The following is an 18,166-nucleotide window of genomic DNA, read 5'->3' as shown; positions in this document are numbered from 1 at the left end:
ATGCCCCGCTCAAAATGGAGTGTGTGCATTCACAGACCTGAGGTGAGTCGGGGGAATTCTCAGAGCAGCCCACAGACCCGCAGTGCTGTCAGTCAGCAGGAAGTTTCCTGTTTGGGCACCTCTACCTCGGTGTCAGTCCAAAACCTGGCTCACAGAAAGACTTGGGTGGTATGGACGCCAGACACTCGATGAATCTTTTTTTATGTCTAAATCTCACACAAGACTCAACCTCAGAAGACGTAAAATTTAAACCACATACAGATGGCTGGAATTGTGCAACTGAACATGAAGTTGTGGATCGCACCATCCACGCATTTATTACACTAGTTCTACTGATGGCTTTGGTTTCATTTTCAACAGAAGTGCTCCACCTGCTGGCAGTAAAAGAAAGTGTCAGGATACAAAAACATGACAAAGGTTAATGTTTCCATATCAAAGTTTATTGCTGACATGCATGTAGAGATCTGATGAAGTACAAAAATATGTTTTTTATACAAACGCTGTTTATCATCTGTACAATTACGCAGATTTTCCTGTATCTAGATGCCCATGTCCGACCAAGCAGCTTACAACACATTATCCCATTGGGTTTAAACTACACCACATTTCAATCCTACTCCAGTTGAAACAGTCAGCAACATACTGGTTGTATACTGAAGACTTAGGACTTTAGAAGCAGGGGGAAAATCATCGTTAAAACAAAAATGTACTACTATTTTGCTTTGTAGTTTCCCGTAGGACACAAAAGAGGTAAATTATCTTCAAATTCTCGAACACCTTGCGAGTTTATAATCATGCAACAGTCACATGTTTTACACAGAGTTGAACCTCACACTAGGTCCATGCTTTTCAGTCCACATCGCCGTCTAGCAATACAACTCTGTAAAACAAACATTGAATGTGGTACAACCCGCTAGCTAGAAGGTGACACTTTTTTTTTTCCTTTTATTAATAAGGGGGACAAAATTACATTTACATCAAGGGTCTGTTTAACTTGTAGTTACTAATCTGTAGTTGGCCGTCATGGAAGATGACACAGTTCACTTAATGTCAGCATTCAGCAATGGCTACGGTGTTCATGAAATACCCTTTCCTGATGAACAACCTAGACTACTACAATACTGCTGTATACCCATGGAATTCACATTGAGGTGGGAGAAAGCCGACAGCTCTCTTTACATAGAATTTGAGCCTCTGGATGTGGTGGTCGAAGGCCAACGTGGCCTATAATGCACGCCAATCGGCATGTGTTGAAACCGAGTTGGTTATCTCACTGGGTGAAACTACATACAATACGACTGGCGCAGTCATGATGGTACATATTTACATACTGACCAAAGAGTGCAGCTTTGTGTGGGGAGTTCTGTGTAAATGGTAGAAAGAAAGAAAGAAAAACCAACACTACAAAAAACCCTCCCGTAAATCAGGATAATGTGCGAGTATCATTTAGTTTTTCCGTAAAAAATATAACTATGCAGAGTCAGTCTCGTCATTAGTGTAGCTTAAGTTGACCACAGACGTTGTGGTTTAAATGGCAAGAAGTTATTTCGGAATCCAAAAAGAAAAAACATAAAACAGATGCTACTCTTCCATGTAAGTGGCCGTGGAGGATCGAAAATGAGAACCACTGTTGGAGTTAACGCACTTATTTTTTTTTTTTAAAGCTGAGAGGGTTTTAGGGCCTGTTTCACTGGCATTAGTTGTGCCTAGTCTGTGATACAAGCCCCAGTGGTTTGGGGGAAGGGGTCAACACAAGTGAATAAATAAATCAACATGAAATTACAAAGAAAAAAAAGAGTAAGTGAAGACATTTGAAAAGTAATCCAGAGCCTATGTTCATGCAATCCGTTTTAAATAGGAAGAAGTCTGAAGCAGGTACCATTACGCGAAGGCAAGTTGCAGTGTACGGATGCCTAACAGTCACTGGTTAGTCGCTTTGCCATGGTTTTAAGAAACTCTGATTGAAAAAACTAAGAATGCAAGTAGCCAAGGAACCAAACCTAAAATCTTTTAATTTATCTATGAAGTATTACAGTATCGGTGACCGGCCACCAGCTAGTCCATCTGGTCAGAGAGCCTACATGGTGAGATAATACAGGCGTGTTGAGCTGGAGAGAGTGCCCCAAGAATATCCCAATCTTAAGAAAGCATTCAAGGCTATCGCTTAAAACATTCAGTCAAGCCCCGTCCCAGCGAAGCCTGCTCTGGTTTTCACAGTGTCTGCCAGCGAGGCAGGCCAGATAACAGAACACAACGATTGGAGGATAGCTTAAAAAAGGGTCTGTGGCTGTCAGAGGTGAACAGCTCGAGAGCCACGCAGACTCTGATGTCGCCTGGTTCACACACACACACACACACACACACACACACACACACACACACACACACACACACACACACACACACACACACACACACACACACACACACACACACACACACACACACACACACACACACACACACACACACACACACACACACACACACACACACACACACACACACACACACACACACACACACACACACACACACACACACACACTAAAGCAGAGGATGGCGGTTCACATTCATTCTGAACAACACTTGTCCCGTGATCTGTCTTGGTAAAGAGAAACAGGGAAGTTGGAATACCTGGAAGCCATTTGATTCTGAATGAGGCTGTGGGTACCGGTATCCTTGGCTAAGAGTAGTTTTTAAGACATGATTTTTGGCAATAGAAACGTGACAGTGCCTGATCTCCACCATAATGGCACTGAGGAAGCGTTACCATCAATATGCCTTGGCAGGGAGGATCCAACAGTTTCCCATTCAGTTCTTGGCATTGTGACTTCCAGGTACCTCACACTAGCTGCCTAGATGCTAAAAATAGTTTTCCACAGGGGTGAGCAAAAGCCGGAGACAATGCATTCTGCAAATATCAAAGCGTGCATGTACACATACTTTGATATTCAGTATCTTCAATCCAAAGGAAGGGGAGAAATGCTACTTATTAAGGTAAATATGATAAAAAGCTTATTCAGATTCTTTTGAAACCACTTAAAGTTTCTAAGCATTATCACTCAGACAGAAAACATTAATGCTTCGTGTCACTGGTGGCATCAAGACTCCATTGTTACAATCCCTTGTCTCAGAACAGTGAGCATGGTTTACCAACAGAGAAGAGAGACAGAGAGGTAGATTGATTTGAAGTCAGAGTTACAGACGGGACCCAGTCCGGATCATTTTCGGTACAGGAAAGAGGACAGGAAGAGGGAGGCGTGAGAGGACCAGTGTGGAATGGAGGTATAGAGAAGTGACATCTGTGATCAGGAGATCTGACTTGAGGCAATACCATTAACCACAAGGAAGAGAGGGGGGTTGCTACATCAGGTCCTGTATTGCTTTGGGGACCCAGAGTTGTTGGGGGAAGTGGGGAGATCTCAAAGGGAGGAGGAATATGGGGTTAATAGTCTCTTCAGCTCAGAGCCTTTTCAGCCCCATGTGGGACTGTACCATCAGGGCTGTTTACACAGTGAGATCTGACTGTGGGGGACCTGACGGCAAGGATCCTTTGGCTCAGTTCTTCCTCCGGAGCTTTCCATGTTTCCCTGGAAGATCCAGACACGAGGAGTGGAGTTTTAAATACGCTAGTTTGTTCTGTAGCCCTCCTCAAACCTGCTCCACCTAGCTTACTGTAAGCCCAAATGGGGCCATCTGTACCCTGTTTCAGGATGGGCCTCCTGTATGCTAGTTCAGTTTTAGGGGCTCATCCTCCTCAGCCTCTCTGATCTCCCCAGGGAGCACAGAGAGGCGGACTTGGGTGGTAGGGGAACTACTTCCGGAGGAAACGTTGAGCCAGTATGGCGGCATCTAGCGGGCTGACGGGCTGGGCGTCATGGCCCAGGCGTCTCACAGGAGGGATGCTGCCAAACTGGCGCTTGGTGAGAATGCTCTTGGCCTCGTGGATAGTGTTCTTCTCCTCAGCCAACAGCAGCTGCTGGCGCATGTAGTTCTCAAACTCGTACTGTGAAGACTCTTCTATCGCCTTGGCCTGAGGGAAGAAAATGTTGTTCAATGTGCTGCAACACTGAGCTGAGAATAACATGTTCTGTATCAAAGGAGTGATGTAAACATGGAGGGAAATAAAAACGTAACCATTGCTCTGACTTCGGTAGAGTTTAGATACTCTGGGTATCTCCAACAGGGTAATATATTTAGATCCGATCATTTACCTCTTGCAGATGTTCTGGGTGATTGCCCTGATCGTCAATATCAGGCACCACCTGCAGAGGGCCACTCATCGATGAAACAGACTGCCTGTGAGCCAAGAGTAGACATTTAAGACACAATTATATACACATATTTCTCAGCTGTTAAACAATAAGTCATGACATGAAGAGCAACACTAATGATGTAATGTTTCAAACGTCCAGCAGGTGGAGCAATTACCACGAGGCGATGATGCCACTGAGAGACTCCAGCACCTCTCCTGCAGTCAGCCTCTGCTGAGGGTCCAACACCAGCAGCTTTCGGATCAGGCACACGGTGTTCTCCGACACGCGACCGTCCCTGAGAGGAAGAGGAGGAAAACATGAGGGGAGAGATTTTAATATGATAAAATGTAAGAAACTATTGGAAGACAGTCACTTAAATCCATGCTGAATATGAAAATGTGGAAAATACTGCAGAAATATGATGTGCTTAAATAACTATTTTATTAAAACAAATATAAAATGATCCAGTTTTTAAAATGCTGTGGGTTTTCCCATTGCGTTGCATCTCCTCTCTCCTACTCACTCTGGGATGGAGTATTCAGCAGCCTTGATCTTGCGGAAGAGCTCTTGAGGTATGCTGTCATAAAAGGGGAACTGGCCATACAGCATGGTGAACAGAACCACGCCGAGGGCCCACATGTCACTGGGTTTGCCTCGGTATGGCCGACCTGCAGACGGGAAGCAGAGGAGATCAACAAATGTGTTCTTTGAATAAGCAGACGGCAAAGATCACTGCTGCCTTAAGAGAAATCAATTAAGCCATAGTTGTTGAAATCAACGTTTGTGTGTTGACAGTTTTTGCCCCATGGGACAGGGGGGGGGGGTGATTGACCCTTAGACAAGTTCAAGTCCTGTAAGTCAGCAGGTCTAATGATTAACTCGATGAGCAAACAGGCTATGACTCTAAATCATATTTCCTAGACTTTTAAAGTAAGAGCTGAGAAGTGTTTGCTTTAAAAAAAATCTACCAGAGCCAATAAATCAGCTATGGATAAACTGCAGGACCATAGGCAGTGTTGTTACAGCCAGGCGGTAGCAACAGCAACTGGCAATTATGTTACACACACACACACACACACACACACACACACACACACAGAGGGGAGGGGCAGGGGGTAGATGGGAGTAGTTTCCCTCCAGTGAGTCATCAGTGCATGAGTCACTGAAGCTCTGTTTAATCGTGTGCCTGTCACGTTATGCTGATATACACGCCCGGGTTCCATCGAAACTTTTTCCGTGGTTGGAGCTAAACGATTTCTGTTGGAAATCATTCTCCTCGATCTTGTACACTGTCCAGGACGATGTTCTGGAAATCAATGATTAAACGGGTGGCATTTGAAGTGCGTGCACAAGCATCAGCATGATTGGCGTGTGTGTTGCGCTCAGACAAATGAGCATTGTGAAGCAGAACAATAAAAATTGATTTCTGCTTTTTTTTTTTTTTTTCAGACAAAGGTTTCACACAAAGAGTAGCTTCCTCTGGAGATGATGAGAAACGCAAAATCACCATGACCAGATAAACATATAAAGAAAAAAAGAAACGATTCCTCACTTTTGGCTGTCAAAGATTGCAACATACCCCCTTTCTTGTTACCCAAGAACCGGAAAATCCAACACAAGACTGACTGCTTACATAACAACCAACAAGGACCACTCATCGAAGCAGAACCAGGTCTTGCATTATGTATGACTAAATACATATGACCATTTTCTTCACTTCAATACACTTCACAGCTCTATTTCAAATCCTAAAGTGGAAGGTGGCAAATGGAAGATATTGAGGAAGGTTTTCACACCTGTGCACATACAAGTTGCTGCAAAAACAAGTGAGACTGTGGGCTTTTGGTGAGGAAAACTAGCTGATTCGGACCACCCATGATCAAAATGAGCTTTTCTAAACTTCTGACTGCCTACGAAGCGTCTACTATAAATATATTGTCCTATGAAACCAAAATGCACGTAGAAACTCTTTTTTAAAATCTTACCACTTAATACATCGGGGCTGATGTAGGCCGGACTTCCTCTCTGGTCTTTCAGCAGGTCGTCCTCGCTCACCAGGTGCTTTCCTAGGCAGAAGTTGGTAATGGTGATTCTGTGAGTCCTGCAAGAACACAAACAAGCATGTTATGTTATGCTTCAGTTTCAAAATATCCCAGCTCTGAAACTCACGAGTATTCTCTTCTTTAATTTGATCAAACCAAAGCAAAAACAGTCTTACTCATCATGACCAATGGAAGATTGGAATGTGAAACGCTGCACACTCATAGCTCAAAGCATTATGTGCACACAGGCTGACGGAGACGGGGAGAACTTGCTAGCATGCCTTGTTGTTTTAATAATCTCACGGTTCACTGGGCCTTAAAAATACGTCAGTATCTCATGGCTCCCAGATGCAAAACAGAATACGCACACCCAGGGAAGAAAGCCTCCCATCTTTGTGTTATAGTTGCAGTTAAGTTGTTTTTTCTATGCAGTTTTCTCTTAATTTCCTCCAAAAATGGCTCTGATTTAGCAGATCCATGCATGTTGTTCACTGTAGTGGAGTGTATGTGAAGACACATTGAGGTTACCAATGATATTTGATTGATAGTTAGCTACATGGCAAAATACATTTAATTAATCAGTCATTGGGGTACATTTAGTTTGCTTCTTAAGCAAAACATGTCAGTTTTAAAGCAGAGGGACTATGGACTCTTCTGTATCAGTGTGCCCTTTCAGCAGAGGAAGAGAAAAATCAAAAGCTGCACTTTGACAAACATATGAGTCAACTTTGTGGCTTGAGATAATTGTCTGGATGACTAAGCCTGCATGGTGATGGGTTGCCAAACGAGTATATAAAGCTCACGGAGATTTAAAATATGTACACAAACTTCAAGTGCACCCACACAATCAGTCCCATGGTGAACAGGCACTCAAAAAGCACATTATCACTCAGAAAAGTGGCCAAGGTCTAGAGTCCGGGTCCTCTCAATAACACACTGCTCACCCACATCCGCTTTCTAAAAAGAGTGAGGTCAACAGCTTCCCCTATTCTCTCTCACTTTCACACCCTGCTCCATCACATACACTCACTGCTCCCATTACAGCGTCTGGAGCCAATTTCTGTCAGACACTCAATTTTAAACCAAAGGCTTGAATCTCCCTGAGAACATTCGGTTCACAGAATTTCCAGCTACTTATGTGATCCAGTCCTTCAACTCCTTTTCGTGATCCAAGTCTATATAAGCGTATCGTGGCCTTGTGATCTGCACAAAGATTGGCCAGAACAGTGTGCAGTGCTTCAAGGACCCTCGACATAAAAGCTTCCTTTATCGAGGAGCCTGTTCTTTTGTCTGTGTGCATCACGACCCAGGCTTCTATTCTTGCACCGGAGATTGGGTAAATTAAATTGCATGTTTGCCTCGTGAGGCAAGGGTCCCCGAGGACTGAAGAGAGACCACACCAGCTCCGCTTCCTGGTCATGTGACCCCGGTAAAGTCAGGAAACCAGAAACCTAAACAGCCCCCATGATGTTGCCTCCCTTCCCACAACATTTTTGTGCTGAAAATTCACCAGCTGACGAGAAGGAAGGTTAAACACAGGGCAACTTCCACAGTTCCTCAGAACCATCAGTTCCAGGGTTACACTTTATTCTAGTTTCTAAGGCTGGCTTTATTCAAGTGTGGCTACTGCTTCTCAAATATAATTTCCTATTTCAGCAATGTAGGATTAACATTTTCAAGAGAATTCTTTGAGCCAGAAAGAACAACAACAAACCACATCACTTGTGATTCAGGGAGATCCATCCCCGAGACAATACAGCCGATATTGTAATGCAGCTAACAGCAGCTTTCTGGAACATATACAAATAAAACAAATCAAACCGGTGAGACACACCTTGCTGTAATGTGTCTCGTTACATTTAAAAATCAACACAGCTCTGACATACAACAAGCTAGCAGATTGATTTATGACATCCTGCTTTCATAACAGCCAGCCCTGCGAGAGGAAATCACATCGCTCTGGTGTAAACTGCTGAGGCTGTTGATGCCGGCGCTGGAGAGGGGATTTTGGGATCGGTCAGCATCTGAAATTGACCTTATCCTTCCCGTACTGCAAACACATCCTGGGTGGAGTGACAGAGGAAACGTGCACGCAAGGAGAGTATAATTTATAAGGAGAAGAGAAGGGGGGGGATGAAGAGAAACAAAATTGTGACCAAGAGCATAAAACAGAAATAAAAGTCAAAGCAGGAAAGGGATTGGGGAGTAAAAGAAAAATATAAAAAAGCAGTGCAAAGGGTGGGTGGGTGTGTGTGTGTGTGTGTGTGTGTGTGTGTGTGTGTGTGTGTGTGTGTGTGTGTGTGTGTGTGTGTGTGTGTGTGTGTGTGTGTGTGTGAGAGAGAGTGATGTGCATTGCAGTGTGAGTCAGCTTGGAGCTATGGGGCCTTTGGCAGGCCTCTCCTTTGTCTCCAGCTGGGAAGGAGCGTTCCGCTCGCCTGCTCCCTCTCCCCGCCACCCTCCTCTGGCCAAAACACTCTCCTGTTTCATCACCACCATCACTACTACTCCTGCTGCTGGTGGGGGGAGGGGGGGCAATGGGCTCTGATGTCTGAGATGTGTGTGTGTGGTAAAGAGATGAGCTGAGAATGTGACATCTCAATGCATGTGCTCACACTTGCAGATAATGTACGAGATCATTACGCTCACGTGTGTGTGATGCAAGCATTATCAATATTTGATTGCGAAGGTGTGTGCGCAGCAAGCTTAGGAAAAGAGTGTGTTTCAGTGTTAGTCATGTCCCTTCATAATAACATCAGAGTCTCCAATAATGTGCATGTAGACCTCCATCGCTTCATAGCTAAATCAAAATCATGTAGAATTGGGAAAAACAAATTATATAATAAAGAGGCAAGAAAAGGCTAAAATAGCAGCAGTCACACCGTGAGAGTGTGTTCCACCCCTTGAACACACACCTCTCTCTGTAAGTTTGGTGTTTTGAGAGGGTTTTCCAGATGAGTGGTTATACATTCAGCAGGGTCTATCTGAAGTGCAGCACTCTGACCTGAGGTGCACTAACGGGGGTCCTGCGTGTTCGCTCTGCCACCGAAAACAAAAGCAGTAGCGGTTTCTACGCTCCATTTTGCACCAAGGTCCAGTTCACCGGCTGCTTCCAAAAATCCAACTCTGGGTAATGAATCATCAGCTTTTTACTCAACACAGAGACACCGGCCCAGACTCACATGAGAACAGGGTTTCGGGTTACTATAACTGATCTCACTCGCAGTCTGAGAATGTGACCCCTGCTTGGGTTTAAAGTCAAATGCACACTGGATACAAGCTGCTGGGGCCGGCTGTGGCCCCTCATACATGTGAGCTGAGATAAAATGATTTAATAGCAGAATAAAATGAATGACCCGGTATAGTGGGAGGGGTCTTTGGCCTCAGCGAATGAGAGGATGAGTTTAAAGCTTACCGTTTGTTCAGCACCATGTTGCCCAGCTTGAGGTCTCTATGCACAATGTTTTTCTGCATGCAGGAAAGACAGAAAAGGTTTGGTCAGGTCATGCTCAGTGAATCATTGGTATCAAAACAATTGGTTTGTTCTACAGTGACACACAGGCATGGGAGATGAGTAATCAGGAATGATGTGCAACTAGCTAACAATAACAAAGTGATTTCTTTTGTAGTTTACAAAAAGATCCAAGAACTCTTCATTGATGCAAATGGAATTTATTTTAGGTTTTAAGTACAGTTCTTGGAGAAGTGAATCAAATTCTAGGGCTGCACAATTAATCGAATTTTAATCACGATCACGGCTTCCCACGATCAAAATCGCGTGATCGAGCGATATTTTAAATGTGTCATTCGGTTCATAGAACGCTCAGTATCAACGTTTTTTTCCAAAGCCAATCTAGCGCTTCTAGCGAGTGATGGAGAAAACAAGCCTCGTATACAATACAATACACAATACTGGGTTTTCGTTTTAAAACAGAGGCTTTTGGAAACGCTGCTGGCCCCGGGGCTGCTGATTAGTGTGGACAGGCAGAAACGCAGACTTTTGGAAACGCTAACGTAGGCACCCATGAGCGCTTTCTGATTGGGTCTTATCGATCACGAGTATCCTTCTCTGATTTGTCACGCTCCTACCATGTGAACCTTCCTTACCCGGAAAAATTCAAATCCGCTGGGTATCGGGTCAGATCAGCTGGGTATGGGGTCGGATCAGCCTTGACTACCAGTGGTAAACATGGATAACGAAGTAAAAGCGCTGTTTACCTTGTTGTCTGTGGTAGCAGTTGTTGTGCAGGTAAATTCTGCATTTTATAATGCTGCAACTGCAACCGGCACGCGCATGCCCAGTATGCGTGAATGGTCACGTTTTCGTTTTAAAACTCCGGATTAAAACGAAAACGCAGTAGTGTGGACGAGATATAGACCTATTTTATTTTGATGCACAAATGTGTACATTAGCAGGAATGTAGCACCTGGATGTGAAAGCAGTAATAATGAGCCTATGTGTCAATACAAAAGGTTTTGGTTAAAATGTAACAAATAATCGTGATAATTAATCGTGATCTCAATATTGATTCAAATAATCGTGATTATCATTTTGGCCATAATCGTGCAGCCCTATCAAATTCCATCCTAGACTCACCTTATGAAGGGCTTCCACCACACGCACCACATCGTAGAAGATGACGATGGCCTCACGCTCGCTCAGCCGCTTCTCCTTTATTACGTAATGCTGGAGGTTTATTAGGTCTGCCGTCTTGTCACTGAAGTCGTGAGCACACAGGCAGTCGAGCACCAGGCAGATCCGCTTCTTCATCTTTCGCACTTTGTTGGCCTCCATGTCCTCCACTATTTCATAGGCACGATCCTGGGGAACAACAACAAAGGGAAAGTGTGAGCCACAAACTCCAGAAAAAGGCTCACTTTGTAGGTCAGACAGAGTTGTTGTCGATGCGTTTCAGAAGCACTTCCCAACAGTGTCCAATCAATAAAGGTTGAGACATACAAGGAGGCATCAGACTGAATGGATGCCTGCACCTTCATTCAGCTTAGAAAAAGGCACAGATTCATGAGGAGTAGAGGCCATCAATCTCCAGCCTGCACGTAGCTGATGAATAAGACAAATCCACCCCTCCACACCGGGTGGCGGAGGACGAATAACAAAAGGTCATTCCTCTTCTCCCGACTCCAGTCGTCTTAGCGGAGTCACCGCTTCTTATCGACTTCTGTATCAGGTTGTCAGTATTCTTTTTTTTAGATGCAGTCAGCTCCTCTGAAAGCGTACACTAATAACTGGTCCTCTAATGGTGGAGATGCTCTATAATAATCCAATCAATACTGCTGGTCTAAATGAATCAGAGGGCACGGCTCAGTGCTGCTATTCTGAGAACACAGTGGGACAGACAGGATGTGATAGAGAGAATAAAAACAGAGAGAGATCTAGAGAGGGCAGATGGAATAATAACAAAGTTAGAGGAGGAGTCAGACGGGAAGACAGGTGAAGGGGGTGGGTTCATTGTGAATGGATGGGGCTGTAAATAGAGATGACTGCAGATAAATATGGCTTTTAAATGGTGCATACCTCTCCCTTGAAACAACCCTGATAAGGAAAAAGCAAGCAGCTGGATGGACTAATGACTATTATTGGGCAGATAAGAGCATGCCTTTACGTGATCGACAGCGACACCACCTAGTGACTAATTGAAAGTTCTCCATGGTAATGTTGGTGTGTTTATCATGTTCAATCTAACAGGATACTCGCCAACACAGTGCTAGAAAATGCACCATACACTAATTATAATGACTGATGATATACCATGTAAATGTAGTTGTATTGCTAAATGTATGCAGGTGTTAGTTTACCTGGAAGAGGCCGTGGTGGTGGACGACCCCATCCTGGTTGTGCAGCAGGGAAAGGAGGGAGTACTCTGTGTGCAGCAGCATTTTCCCCTGCCTCTCCTCCTGAGTCTCCCCTGCAGAGTCTGCTCGCTCCTCCAGCGTAAGGATCTGCCGAAACCACACACACGAGAAGAGAGTAAACATTAGAGGTCACAAGACAGGAGCTCATACAGGATCAGACAGCGGAACAGGAGCTTTAACTAATCTACGGTCCTGACTGGACACATTCAAAATGAGTGATGACAGCAAGTTCCACTAGAAAATACAAAGTGTGCATTGGAGGTTTTATAGGAGTTAAGCAGCTTTAAAAATAATTTTTAAAAAGCTCATATACTAATGTGAAGCTAACAAGCTGTGCAGCAGACACTGAGGCGCTGTAGTCATGGGTAATAGGGGAGGGTCACACTCTGACTCACTGCATGGTCGTGGGGGTTAAAAGTAGACATTCCAGGTGGGGCACTACCTTCCTCCATTCCTTACAGCTCCTTCTCGAGTGTAACAGACATTAGATAGCCCCAATAAACAGATTGCCTGCCTAAGGTTTTGTATTTGCACCAGACTCAAACAGGAGGCCATAAAATGAGCAAGGAAGGCCAAAGGGTCAGATTTCAGCTGGGAATTATATGTTTAAAGGTTTTAATGAACAGTCTAAACCCATTGCATAAGTAAGAAAGAAAGGAATGAAGAACACGGTCAAGCCTGACAGACTTACTTTGAGCTGATAGAAGTCGTCTGTGCCGTCCTTTCGGGCCAGACACTGCACTATGCTGGGCACTGGTGAGTTGCCCAGGCGAGGCCCTGCAAAAGGATAAGAAAAGGAACAGCTGCATGACCAAAAGGCAGGCTGCATGCTGGAGTGTGTGCTCTCCCCTGCAACTCATTAAAGGCTACATGTGCTCGTACCCATTAACACCCAAAGTGTTATGTTGTCTTTGGCACTCTGCACTGCAAATAGTGAGGGAGTTGTGTAGTAGAAGACATACAAGTTTGAGAGTATGGGAGAGACATTTAATCCAACAGCAGGAAATGACCTTGCTCCAACACAGACTTAGAACTTTCTGGCTGAATTCAGGGGGATCGGCAAAATTCTTTACATTCTTGTCTCAGGCGTGCATACACACAGACACCCTACCACCCTCACACACAGACTAAAATACCTTTCCAGATGTCATGCACACACAGGTTGCACATGGCGACAAAAGTGCACAAAAATATATTTTAGACTCCATGCTTTTGGGGCTTGTGCAAACACTAGCAGCTTCCTCACCAAGGATGAAGGGCCCGGCTCTCTTAGCGTTATTTCCGGATATCCCAGGACATTGCAGCTTGCTGGCCCTGCCTGATGACTCTCCAGCCCCCCTCTCCGAAGAGCGCCGCTTGGACATACTGGAGCTCTACAGGAGGAAGAAAAATCTGATTAGTTCAGAGGGTAAAAGATAGTCAAGTTAAAGAGTAACTGAACACATGACTGCAAGGACCAAAACTATGAACGTATAACAAAACACAGCAGCAGTGTTTTCTGTTTCAAAATAAAGCCTGTACCCAGAGCTGCAGCAGTAATTCTCCAGGCGGGACTGCACTGATCGTGAGGAGAAGAGAAAGGAGGTAAACCTCAGGGCAGCTCCTCCCAGCCTATTTTAAATAACCCTCCCACACATTTACCAACACCTCAGTGTGAATGCGGGGCCATTACGGCTCCATTCAGAATGATGGCTGCTGGCGTCAAGGGTGACACCTCAGATTCAATCTCCCCAACAGGCAATGCGAATGAGCCACCATCTGCATTCAAATGGCAAATGCTGTCATGTAAACGCATTGCAGCAGCACAAAATTCTTTAAACAAAAGCACTTTTTATCAGAGTCTCAGCACTGAACGACAAAGACATCTCCAGCTTCTACAACTGCAGTGGACATGGGTTTTAAAAAATCTTTCCGCTCTTAATCTGCCTATTTGATCTGTATATCTGTACATCTGTAGAGCCGGCTTATCTGCGTAGACCGTCCTCTGACAGGACATGCGTGTTCGAACAAGGCCTAAACAAAAAAAATGCCAAGCCCTTAGACTATGATAAGGAACTAGATTCACGTGACAGGAGAGCCAGTGACACATCATCATTAAATAACTACTTTAACCGCCACCACAGCAGATCAACCGCTCTGAATTTAGAGAGCAAGAGGTATGCTTTGTTTACTAATAACGAGTTCCTATGTGATGAAACTCCATCTGTTTCCCGTAAGAGGGAAGTAGTGCCTTGAATCGAGAAGAATGAGTCACCATGCTGTCGTCCTGAATTTCCATTGGACGGAATTTCTTGAACGCCCAGGTAATGACACGGAGAGTGAGAGAAATATGCCCCAAACTGATAAAATGACTTCATAAAGGTTATATCAACATGAAAGGCAACACAAAGTGACACGTGTGTAAAACTGTCACTGATAGCAGCCGTGTGCATATTTAAGCCAACTTCCCAGGAGAGCTTATTCAGACTAATAACTTTATAAACTACCTCATAAAACGCTAACAACACTTTAAGTGGAGAGCTTATAAGGTTTAAAAAACGTCAGAATGTGCAACCAGTTGTGCAGGAGGAGGAAACTGCAGAATTTGAATATTTTTAATGAATTAGCCATGTTCCTGTCTCAAGCCGAAAAATCGTGCACCACTCGCCAGTTGGCGTTTTTGGGCAGAGAGGAGGCTGGACAGTTGGCAGTCAGTATGGGCTGGTATGAATTCTCACTTCCATGAGGCTTTTTGTGATCCCAGACAGCAGACAGTGTCATCATCATGTCTCTCGCCCATCTGTCTCCATCTCCACTAGTCATCACCCACTGAGTCTGATGAGCTGAGGTTTTCTGACAGCCTTTATGGCACAAGCCAGAGTGACACCAAGTCACGCTGCCAATAGTAAAAGCATCTTACTCTCTAGAGCATGAAAGGCAAATCAGGGAATAATCAGCTACTGCAATTTAGGACGCCTGGGAAGAAAATGATTCACTTTTTTCATCTGATGACCAAAGTGCTTGGCAGAATGGACAACGTCAGATCGCTTCTAGTGATGCAAGATTAATATACAGTATTTTAGATTGTTAGGAAGAGCAAAACTAACAGGCATTTCTAACGAAATGATCGGTGATTGTACCATTTCTTTTTTATACAGCTACATAATACACAGCAAACTGATCCATTGCCATTTATTTGCCTTCTAACTGCTAGCTGCAATGTGGAGCCAACCCCTGACACATCTAAAAAGCAAAAGGTCAATGCAACCAACTAATGCACAATGACCTAAATGACATCAGCGCAATGACAGCACACAGCTATCCTTTTCTGACACTGCTGTGCCTCTCTGCACAGCCAGTGATCTGGCAAGCAAGACTGCCTCTGCCTCTGACTGTACCAGAGGGAGGACAAGAACAGATACAGCCTCTGAATCATATCACACAAAAGGAGGAGAGACACGCTGCCGGTGCCCACGAGAAATGTGGGCTCCTTAAATAGTATCTGAACAAAACAACCACGTAGGTGTCTCAAGATCCACCCACCCAGACTCCATGCTACTTGTCTGGCTCTGCAAAAACAGCTTGATTGCAACATAAATTAAAAGTAGTGTCAGGATGGACAAAGAAAGCATAGGGCCACATGAGCATGGAGTAAACATAAAAGTGCATCGATCATAAAGCCAGAGAAAAAGTGTGAGCCAAATCAACGTATCCACAGATAGATCAAAAACCAGGACAAAGAGATAGAGCAACTGGAAGGTCATGCAGGCTTTAAACCTGCTGCCTGAATTAAATGTCAATCTCTCATGTCAGTTTACACACATCTACCGCTATCAAGCCTACCTCTAAGGGCAGTTGTGTTGACTACATTTTTTTCAATAACGTGATCGCCTAACAAGTGTCTGTATACAAGGTATAATTTAACATTACTAGACGATTATAATTACAAATGCACAGAGACTGTTACACATCAATTGGTGCTATTTTTGCGACCACAAGGTCTGGTCACCATTCAGTTCTGGCAGCTAGTAGTGAAAACGAGACGAGACGTAGAGTAAAACGCTGACGTTATGCCTCACAACTTGTGCAGAACCACTAGACATACAGTTGATAACTTGGGATAGCCAGGTGCTAATGTGTTTTGCCCACAACAATTACAATTTGACCACCCAGAGACGTTTAAAAGGACACCAACGCTAAACCGCTTTACACCGCGCGAGCGTTAACCTAAGTAAGAAAAACGTCCGAGTATGGTGGTAATTTCAATAAAAACAAACCTATAAATGTGTGTATGCTGCATATTTGCGTAAGGGGACATTAAAAACAAGAGTGAGTGCACACTAAAACTTAGTAAGTCAACAAAGCCGACTGAAATGCTCGGATAAAGACCAGAGCTCCAGGCACACCGGCCACACAAAGGAGCAAAACAAGGAGTTGGGTTTTCGGTGCAAACTACACAGAGCAGCCGTTAGCTAGATTACGGCTACTTTAGCATGGTTTCTTACGTACTATATATGTTTTAGCATGATTACTGAGGAGTGACGTTAGCTTAAAAGCAAGCCGGAGGCTACAGAGCAGCCGGGAGGCCATTTAAACAAAGTAGGTAACATTACAGCTGGCTAGCTTTGCCAGAAAGCTAAATAGCAATGTAGTCTCCCCCCTCGCTTACCTCGAAACCGCCGGGTAAACTCTGCGTTGTCTGCTTACAACATCGATATTTCTTGGGTACACGCTGTGGTGGATGCGCGGAGCTTCTAGCTTAAACAGCAGCGACCACGGAGGGTTGGTTTCGGGGTTGTTTTAGCCTGTGTTACCGAAATGAGCAATTAAGGAAAAGCCTCCGCTCTTCGCTGATCGCATCTTTCCACAGCGACAGCGCCACCTGACAACGGAAATGACGCACACACTTATTTGATTGACAGCTGCTATCGACCAATGCGAACACCTGCCTGTTTTTCATAGTAAATGATGATGAAATTCTTTGCGTAAGTAAAGTTGTTAAATGAAACACATGACATCATCGTTGTTTTTACGGGAAAAGTTAAATAAACCAAGAAAAGTTTGTTGTGCTATTTAAACAAGACCATTGGTAAATGTCAGTGTTGATAATACGAAAGGTTTTTATTGTGTCATGAAAAATAATGTTTAACCATTAAACACCATTGTAGTGGTAAAACATTTGAAAGACAGAACAAAGCGTATTTCATTAACATTCAAAGACAAACACAAAGAGCTCTCAAAACACACATTTTCCCAACACATAAATAACATAAATGAGCAATACTACATGAAAGTGCATACCATCTGCAGTTCCACCTAAATACACACAAAATAAAATCATATTAAAGGGGAAGCCGTCAGATGACTATATTTGTCTAGAACCAGATGAATGTAATATCTTGACCCTTACAAGCTTGATTCATAAAATGATCTACATTGCAGCTGCTTATTAATGACAGACATATTGAACTTCATTCATGTTAACCATATGACTCAGTGAAACTGGGAGTCTTATCTGTACTTCATATGATAAAAGCATTAGGTTTTAAATATTTTGAGACCTTTTTTAAATACTTGCAATTTCGCAGGGTCACATTGCTAACACACACCTGTCAACTCAGCTGACTAAAAAGTAAATTTCTTGCTCGATTACTCAGCAAGCATATGACAGTGACATTTGTTAAAGCCCACATGGTCCTGAATTAGATTCTCCGATTGAACCTAAATTCCACCCACAGCTACCAGTTTCAAACCAGTGGGCAGGTGAGACAGACAGAGAACGCAACCTAAATGGCAGAAGCCTTTCTGTGTTGCATTCATCTTCATGCATTGACTCAGCAACGCATATTCCCCCGGCCACATGAAACACTTGTCAGCTTGTGGCTTTACAGTGTCCTGCCCACAGTCTTTAAAGAGGAAACTGAATCATGACTCAAAATGCAAAGTCTGAGAAAAACATGTTTTAGTGGCTCTTTTGGCACAGGGAAACTAAGATGAAATATGTTTGAGTTAAAA

At 43.9% G+C, this 18,166-nt stretch overlaps 1 protein-coding gene across 1 annotated transcript; it reads right to left on the bottom strand.

Moving 5' to 3' along the window:
- Window positions 1-418: 418 nt before the first annotated feature.
- stk40 (serine/threonine kinase 40) lies at window positions 419-17,033 on the bottom strand. Its single transcript, XM_063879433.1, has 11 exons — window positions 16,821-17,033; window positions 13,419-13,545; window positions 12,864-12,949; window positions 12,116-12,259; window positions 10,896-11,120; window positions 9,714-9,766; window positions 6,245-6,360; window positions 4,783-4,927; window positions 4,435-4,554; window positions 4,218-4,302; window positions 419-4,036 (listed from the first exon to the last, which is right to left on the bottom strand). The coding sequence occupies exons 2-11, from the start codon at window positions 13,534-13,536 to the stop codon at window positions 3,818-3,820; spliced, it is 1,311 nt and encodes a 436-aa protein (XP_063735503.1). The 5' UTR covers window positions 13,537-13,545; window positions 16,821-17,033; the 3' UTR covers window positions 419-3,817.
- Window positions 17,034-18,166: the final 1,133 nt, after the last annotated feature.

The sequence above is a fragment of the Eleginops maclovinus genome, chromosome 3 (assembly GCF_036324505.1).
Source record: "Eleginops maclovinus isolate JMC-PN-2008 ecotype Puerto Natales chromosome 3, JC_Emac_rtc_rv5, whole genome shotgun sequence".
NCBI classification, from domain to species: domain Eukaryota; kingdom Metazoa; phylum Chordata; class Actinopteri; order Perciformes; family Eleginopidae; genus Eleginops; species Eleginops maclovinus.
This window is presented reverse-complemented; position numbering and strand designations above follow the sequence as displayed.

Bases quoted from the DNA above. Each gene is read 5' to 3' on its own strand.
- stk40 (XM_063879433.1), bottom strand. From the start codon at position 13,536: ATGTCCAAGCGGCGCTCTTCGGAGAGGGGGGCTGGAGAGTCATCAGGC. The intron at 12,950-13,418 runs GTGAGGAAGCTG...ATCCTTTTGCAG, and splicing joins AGCCGGGCCCTTCATCCTTG to GGCCTCGCCTGGGCAACTCA. The intron at 4,037-4,217 runs GTAAATGATCGG...TTCTTCCCTCAG, and splicing joins ACCCAGAACATCTGCAAGAG to GCCAAGGCGATAGAAGAGTC.